Genomic DNA, 8131 nt, shown 5'->3' on the forward strand with positions numbered 1-8131 from the left:
CAGCCATCATCTGTGCCTCAGCATTGCAAGACATACGTGATAAACTATGTCAAATGAGCTGCATTTCCAAGGAACGTGGCAGACAAACTAATGGATAACTTTATTCTAGCTGGGAGTAGCAAGTCAAAAATAGGCATTAACAGTTGTGCTCACCTCTTCAGAGCAGCCCCCACCTCGCTTCCAAGGATATTAATCAGTCTCCACTTGCGCTTGTTATTGAAGTGGTGGTTGGTGCCCTCTGATTTAGAACACGAGTGTGACTAAAGCATAGTTTAATCAGGTTTGCTCTGTATTAAAAGAGTAATGAAACTAAAACATAGTGCTAACAGATTCAACTGTCCTGACAGTAGAAACCATATGACCTATATAGACAGAATCCATAATACCAGAAATAAGTAAGATGTGAGATTTTGGGTTTTTTTTAAAACGACACCATCATAACATGAACACCATAACATCAAGGCCTCGCTCTGTATCTTAGGACTAAAAACAGGAGCCGATGTTTTAAAACTGTACGAAAGACTGTGATCCTGCTTGCAATATTCATGGTTGTGTTCGTTCTATTTAAATCTTACATCTCACCTCTTCAAATCAGTGATTATGTATTCTCTGTGGACCGTGTTCACACGTTCTGTTGCACACACATCTTGGGAGTGAAGGCGTTTACAGGCTCCTGTGCGGGCGTGTGTCCTGGCGCTGCAATCACCGCTGCAGGACGGGCGTCCTCGGGCAGTTTGTCCTGCCCGGTTATGTCCCTGCACCTTTCCCTGGCATGCGGGAGTAAAGTACAAGAGATGGGCTCCATCACAGCACAACCACAGGTCTGCAGCGGTAGGAACCTGCCAGCGTAACTGTGCATAGTGACAAGGGAAAGAGGTGGATAAAATGAGAGCTGCGCTGCTCAAGCTCAACTTTACTTTTGAAAAATGAAACTGAAAATAGAATCACAGATGGTTTGTGTTGAAGGGCCCCCCTCAGCTCCCTCAGTGCCCCCCTGCCATGACAGGGACATCTGCACCAGCTCAGGTTGCTCAGAGCCCCGTCCAGCCTGGCCTGGGATGTCTCCAGGGATGGTTCATCCACCACCTCTCTGGCCAACCTGGGCCAGGCTCTCACCGCCCTCAGGGCCAACAATTTCTTCCTCATGTCCGGCCTGAATCTCCTCCTTTAGTTTAAAACCATCACCCCTTGTCCTGTCACAACAGGCCCTGCTCAAAAGTCTGTCCCCATCCTTCTTATCGGCCCCTTTTAAGTCCAGAAAGGTGCACTAAGGTCTCCCAGAGCTTCTCTTCTGCAGCTGAACACCCCAGCTCTCTCAGCCTGTCCCCAGCAGAGCTGTTCCAGCCTCGGGTCATTCCTGGGGCTCCTCTGGCCCCTCTCCAGCAGGTCCATGTGTGTCCTGTGCTGAGGACCCAGAGCTGGCCCAGCACTGCAGGGGGTCTCACCAGAGCAGGGCACAGGGGCAGGATCCCCCCAAACCTGCTGCCCACGCTGTGGGGATGCAGCCCAGGGCACCACTGGGTCATGTCCAACCTCCCAACAGGCCTGCTCTCCATCCCTCCATCCCCGACCCATATGATACAATAGAAATGGGTCTTTCTCTTGCTCTGTTGAACAAATGATAGAACGTCTATGACTGAAGTGGTGAAAATCCAGCGTATGAGTGGCCTGGGTGAAAGCTGGTGGTTTGTATTGGCAGTTTTAGGTATGTGTTGTCTGAAAGAAACAGCCTGGATAATACTGGCTAGTATCGGTTGTTCTAAACTTCACGGGCACTATGCTAATACTAAACACCTTCCTCTGGCATTTCAAAACATTTTAAGCTAGTTAGTTCAACTTGAGGTGTCACAGCCTGAAAATACATTTTTCTAAGGGAAATTTCTCATGAAAAGCCTTAGCCAAGCAGCTTCTTTTCCCATCTTTCCAGCTTATTTGAATCCCAAGGACATCTTTTCTGTCTGCATAGGAAGCAACCATACGTCAAAAGCTATCGAAATCACTGCCTGAAATCCAGATTCGTGCTGACAACCTGTGCTTCCTGGCTCGTGTGATGTGATTTGAAATCTTTATGCTTAAGTAACACAGGTTTTGATGAGACATGGATGCTCCTGAGCAGAAGCACTGCTAGCAGCCCCCTAAAACACCCACTTGTTTCAATAGGAACCAGCGTGTGTGAGCCCTGCGGCTTTGGAGCTCGTTGCAATTTTTATGAAATATTTGCAAAGGCCAGCCCCATCACATCAAGAAATATTCGGTAAAATTCCAACACAGTAGTTGGTCTTTTGTATATGGGACATTCAGTCACATGCAATAGTTCATCCACTGCGATTTTAATCCTTACCAGCCATACAGCCCTATAAAAAACAGAAGCGTCTTGTGCCTTGACTGTTGTAAAAGATGGGGCATACCCTGCCCGCGCGGTCATATTTTGGGTTTCTAAGCTCTTCTCTGTTTCGGATCATACCTCAGTTTCCTGCATGTTTTCTAAGAGCTGAGATCTTCCAGGTTGGTAGCACATCGTGCACCTTAAACAAGCACATGGGCCCTTTGCTGCCCGGTGTTCCGGTTGCGTACCCAAAGGATTTTGTTTGCTGGTTTTCAGTTGCATGCCGTGGAAGGGTAACTAAGCTCTCCTGAAACTGCAGGTACAACAGGGGATTTGGGGGGGGGGCTCATCTGGCCTTCTTTGCCTCTAGCACAACTCTTATATATAAATCTCCCAACAAACTTGCTTGATGTTAAAAGTGTGCCACACCGAAACACCTTCTGAAGCATAAGGAGTAGAAAGACAGATTTTGCTAAGTTAAGAGGCATTTTGTAGAACATTAAAATATTAAGAACAGAATCTAACCGCTGAAATCACAGCAGCAGACTGAGGAACCAGGCTGTTGTATCAGCAGAAGAAAAACATTAGCTTAATCTGTATGGCAGCACGCTGAAAGAATACAGAGCTTTGCAAACAGCTTTCGCTGGGGGTGGGACATTGACTTTTATGTAGAGCTTTTGTTCGCTTAGGATTGTTTACTCCAGCAAGCAACCCTGTGCTCTTTGCTCGACTGATTTTTCCCGTTTGGCAGACCCTTTGCAATCACATGGATAACATTCCTCTTTCCACCGAGACATAGAAAAACTATTCTTCATTGACCTTGCTCGTTGTCCTAAATGACGCAAATACATTTCTATGCTAGGTGAAGTGTATGACTTCTTTCAGTGAGAATTCTTCAAAGGAAAGAGCTCAAAGAGCTGCTTTCATTGTTTTTTGAGCAATCCAATAACTTCTTACTAGCAAACAACTCAGCAAAACTCCCCCCAAAAATACCACACATAGAAGAAATAGATCTTTTGGGTTGGGTGGGGATTTCTGTTTATTGATTTATTGAACGACAGCGCATTTGCTGTGGAAGTATGGATGTTTGCTTTTCTTTGTCTAGGTGGATGCTTTGGAAAGTGAAGTACTTCATGTCTCATCTTGTATGTTTGCAGTGGGAAGCAAATTGGAAGACTCAGAAGAACATGAAGAAAATCACTGAGCATCTTGGTTTTAACTCTCACCCCTCCCACAAAACACCGCTCATGGACTGAACTTTGTAGCACTGATTTAGAAACAGTTTTACGTGTGAGATGTTGTAAATCAAAGGACCCAGCGTGCCCAGACAAAACGCGGTCCCGGGTAAGTGAGCACAATTCTGTTAGAACAGATGGAATTGTGCACATCTAGCCAAAATTTTTGAGTCTGTGTTTAACGTGTGCTCCTGACTGCTCCCTTGCAAGCTCTTCTGACGGGGACAAAACTCCAGAGGAAATAAATGGGGCTAAACACACATGTATGCAAGCGTTACACCTGAGGCAAAAAATCTTCATTAGTATAAACCGGAGTATCCTCAGCGACGTGTGCGGAGCTGTGACACAAATCCCGGCTCCGCTCGTACCGGTCTGATTTTCAGACACCCTGAGCCTCTGCGGTTGCAGCTGACGGCCATGGGAGCCAGAGTCGCTCTGCATTTCTGCACAGGAAAACAAGTCAAAGGCTCTTTTGTTATCACTTCGCACATGTGCCGAGAAAGTGTAAAATAAAGAGCACAGTGATGGCATTTTCAGCGAACTTGTGTATGTGTGCTTACTTACATAAGGTGCAAGCAGAATAAAAATCAGATTGGGCCCCCCGCTAAGGAGCCCTCATGATTTTTGTAACTCGGTCTTGTCAAGCATAGTCCTTTTTAGGCCTTTATAATTTTACAATTAGAGAAGATAGTTGCAGTTCTACCACTAATTCCATACAAGCCAAACAAAGGTCTGGTTGTTTGGCATGAAAGCGTGATGAAACACAGATACCCCCCAGCTCTCGCTGGGGCTCAGTGTGGATTTCTCCCATCACTTACACAACCTTTGCAGTTAGACCAGTGCCCACCCCTCTTTTTAACCTGGTTGGTGATGCTAATTATTGGACCAGATCAGGAAAATCAAGCCATTTGAAGAGAAGCCTCCCGAGCTGCATTCTTCAAGCCCAGCCATGTCACCTGTCCCCTCCTTTTCACAAGCACAGGCGACTGCTGAGCCAACTGGAATAAACAGTATCGCTCACAGCATGAAGAATTGGGCTGCTCAGATCCTTTACTGGTGCAAGGTGGGTGTGAGAGGTGCCAGAGCAGGTGGGAATGTGGCCCCAGCCCCTAAGAGCCCATTTCCCTTCACTTAACGTCGCTTCTATTGCAGAATTGCACCCACCATATCCCCACGGCAGGTGGATTTCAACATCAAGTTAACACAGACATTGTAAGTAAATAGTAAAGCCTTTATTCTTGTTAAGAACAGCATTTTGAAAATAAAACATTTGCCCATGCTTTACAACCTTTGTAGTTTTGTATACTTATGTACAGTCATCGTGGTACACATTGATTGTCTTGAAAATCCTTTAAAGATGTACTTAATACGATACCAGTATGCAACAATCAGCGGGGAAAAAAGGGTATGTTATAAAACACGCATTAATACATTTAATAAATATATATTATCTATGAAAAATGAGCTTTAGTGCTCATCAATTAATAAAAAGCACCTGCTTTGTAATCCTGTCAGTTGGTAGCATAATCCAATCGTTTTATTATAAAAGCTACAGTGCTCCCTTTTGCACGGCCTTTGGTTAGACCCAAGGCATCAAGCTTGAACAAAGCCAACCAAAAAACCAGAAATGTCTAGTTCTATAGTATTTCATGTACCTTGTGTATAGGAACAGCTGTATGTATTGAGTGTTCTCCTGAAGATGCTACGTATTTCCTGGCAAGTGCCAAACACCTTCAACTCAGCCGAGAGCAGGACAGGACCTGGGAAGTATGGCTTTGACCTTTATTCCAGCCATTCATCAAAAGGCAGTTATTATAAATCTTGGCTTGGTAGGAGTTTTTTCAGATGCTTTATGATTTCATTTTTTAGCGTGGGAACACCATGAGCACATAACCATCAAGGGACAACATACTAGCTTTTATAGTATAAAAGCTAATTAGAATGAACTGAACTGTGAAAAGCTTGTGCTTGCTTACGCTGTTCACAGATGCTCTGCGTTCTAGGTAACTTTATAAAAGGCAAAAGTAAACAATTTGTTTACTGCAACAAAAATATAAGTTAACATAAGGGTGCCTTTCTTCAATTCCAGTCTTATTTGGGGCATTTTACATCACAGATTAGTGACTTACCAAAAAAAAAGTTGCTTATTACTAATTGTATCAAGCTGGACAATAAAGACCCTCCTAATCTATTGCCAGCACCTTCACCACCACAAACTAAACCCAATCCTGCTGATGTTTTAAATTTTGGAACGACCCAATGAGACCAGTTTGTAGGATCTGCCTATAGCTTTGCATATACAAATTCCAAACAACTTCATCAGGATTGGGAACTCTATTTATCAATTCAGTCACATCTAGAAGAATAAAATAATGTTTCTTGACTATATCTTGTACAGATTTTGTCCAAGGTCTGTAGAATGTGTATCAGAATTCATAAATCTTGGTTGTAGCATGATAAACTTTTTAAGAGAAAGCCGTCCTGCCATTTATGCCATGGTCATCTTATATGTTTTTACAATACAGCTTTGGAGGTTTGATGTTGTTTTAATTCTTTTTTAAAAGCAAAATTCTGCAGGCAAAGTGATGGTAATAGGTTTGTATTGTTCCAAATGATGCACCTTCTGGGTAACTATCATTATCTTAAATACTACCTTATTTGATCAAAGCTTTGCTTCGAGCGAGCAAAATGTATTTCTAAATGGCTGGATAGCATGCAATATCCATCCCTATCCTACCTGCTTACCTACAGCATCGAATCAGCAACCCGGCAAATGAGCACGTGCTTCCTTTGCCTCGAGGACAGGAGGGCAGGGGAGCGCTCCTTTGCTCATGCGTGACAGCCAAACCTCGCCTCGGGAACAGAACGGCTTTCAAATAAAACCCCATAAGATGATCATGGCAAGAATGGCCGTATATACTTTTTCCATATATATATATGTATATATATTTTTATATATATACACATATATACCTCTGTGCAACACTTCAGGACTGCTCTTGCAGCCTGTACCTGTCTGTAGACCTACGGGTGTCAGTGGGAGCAAAGTCTGCAGGACGAGGTTCCTAATTCAGTAGAAATGGAGGTACGTGAAAAATCAGGAAGACTCTTGAAAAATAAAAAGTTTGTCTTTCTTTTGCATTATACAGCAAGTAACTTCTTTCTGTGAAGCTACTAAGCTATTCAGTTATTTGTATGCTATATTTTTTTTAGTCTGAAAATATATATTTTTATTACAGCATATGTAAAGTTTAATTGTTATATGTCTCCTATGGCCACAAGTAAAAACTATTAGCTCTTAGTATAGAGGAAAGCTATGGTTAACACTGGCCAAACAGTGAGGATACAATGATGTTTTCAATGTCCGATATGTATTAAATGTTAAATAAAGGAATGATTGCTTAAACATAACGAAAAACCATGGCACAAACAATGGGCAATGGGAACCTTTTAAATAACCTAGAGAAAACAAAGATAAAAAGCTTTGTATCAGCTCAAAATAAAGGAGAGGAGGGGCAGGAATAGGCAAGAAACCACCTGAAAGAAAAGCCAAACCCAACAACAAACCAGCTCCAGCACGGAGATTCTCCCGGCCGGGCACTCCAACGCACGCCCGCACCGACACGCACGCCCGCACCGACACGCACGCCCGCTGCAGGCCAGGGGACCGCGGTGGGACCAGGGCTGGGACTGCGACGTGTCCACCCGTCTGCTGTGCATCTCCTGGGGTGGTCAGCACCATCCCACCCACCTTCGCCCCCCATCACAACCAGCAAACCCCGGTCCCGGCTCTCGCCAGCTCCGGCTGTGCAGAGAATGTCCCTGCAAAGCTTCGCTGCAGATGCGAGTGGCTCTTTGCTCGCCCCGGGGGGGCCGGAGACCTGGGACAGCGGCCTCTGCGCTGGGCCTGCGCTTGTCCCTCTGTCCCAAGGAGCTCCACAACGCGCGTGAAGCACGCGGAGACCCTTCATCCCTCCAGAACTGCATCTCCTGCACCAGCTTTTGCAAGAGAAGAGCATCAGCCTACAGTGTAATGGGATTTTAGTTGCCACAGAGTGACAGTGCTTGGCCACACATGGCTGTACAGTATGGCTCGATAATGAAGCAAACAAGGTACTTTGCGTGACGTTTGAAATGAAGGGAAAAGGAGCAGAATGGAAGGAAATCCCGCATGGTTTCACACCATAGTGGCAATTTCTCGTGGCAACGTGAAGTAGGTTTAGGTGAGAGGAGGGTATTTTGCAAGCAACTGGCAACCAACATAAACAGCCTCACCTTGCACACTTAGTTACAGACAAGGGAATATCTGACATTTCAGAATACAACATTCCCCCCTTCCCATTTAAGGTGTGCCTACTTCTATTTTAAATTCGATTCAGCTTCAGTTGTACAATTTTGGTTTTGCAATTATCAGTTCGGTGGTGTTCACATTGAGACAAAATCCTCTGTAGGATTTCGAAAGCTCCTGGATGTTTTGCTGCTTTGTTCTGGTACTGTCACGATTCCTCCCTCAAAGACACACTGCCAGGGAACAACATCTGCAACAAGGATTCTGCTTCCCTACAGCCTC

General features: G+C 44.5%; 1 protein-coding gene across 1 annotated transcript in view; it reads left to right on the plus strand.

Annotated features, from left to right (window-relative positions):
• IQCK (IQ motif containing K) overlaps positions 1-3530 on the plus strand; it is a gene marked incomplete at both ends in the record, with an annotated part of 38086 nt that extends 34556 nt beyond the window's left edge. Inside the window, one exon of the mRNA XM_080353991.1 lies at positions 3484-3530. Coding sequence (XP_080210117.1) covers positions 3484-3530 — 47 coding nt within the window. The remainder of the gene's footprint in view (positions 1-3483) is intronic.
• Positions 3531-8131: the final 4601 nt, after the last annotated feature.

Source organism: Nesoenas mayeri (assembly GCF_963082525.1).
Source record: "Nesoenas mayeri genome assembly, chromosome: 15".
Classification (NCBI taxonomy): Eukaryota; Metazoa; Chordata; class Aves; order Columbiformes; family Columbidae; genus Nesoenas; species Nesoenas mayeri.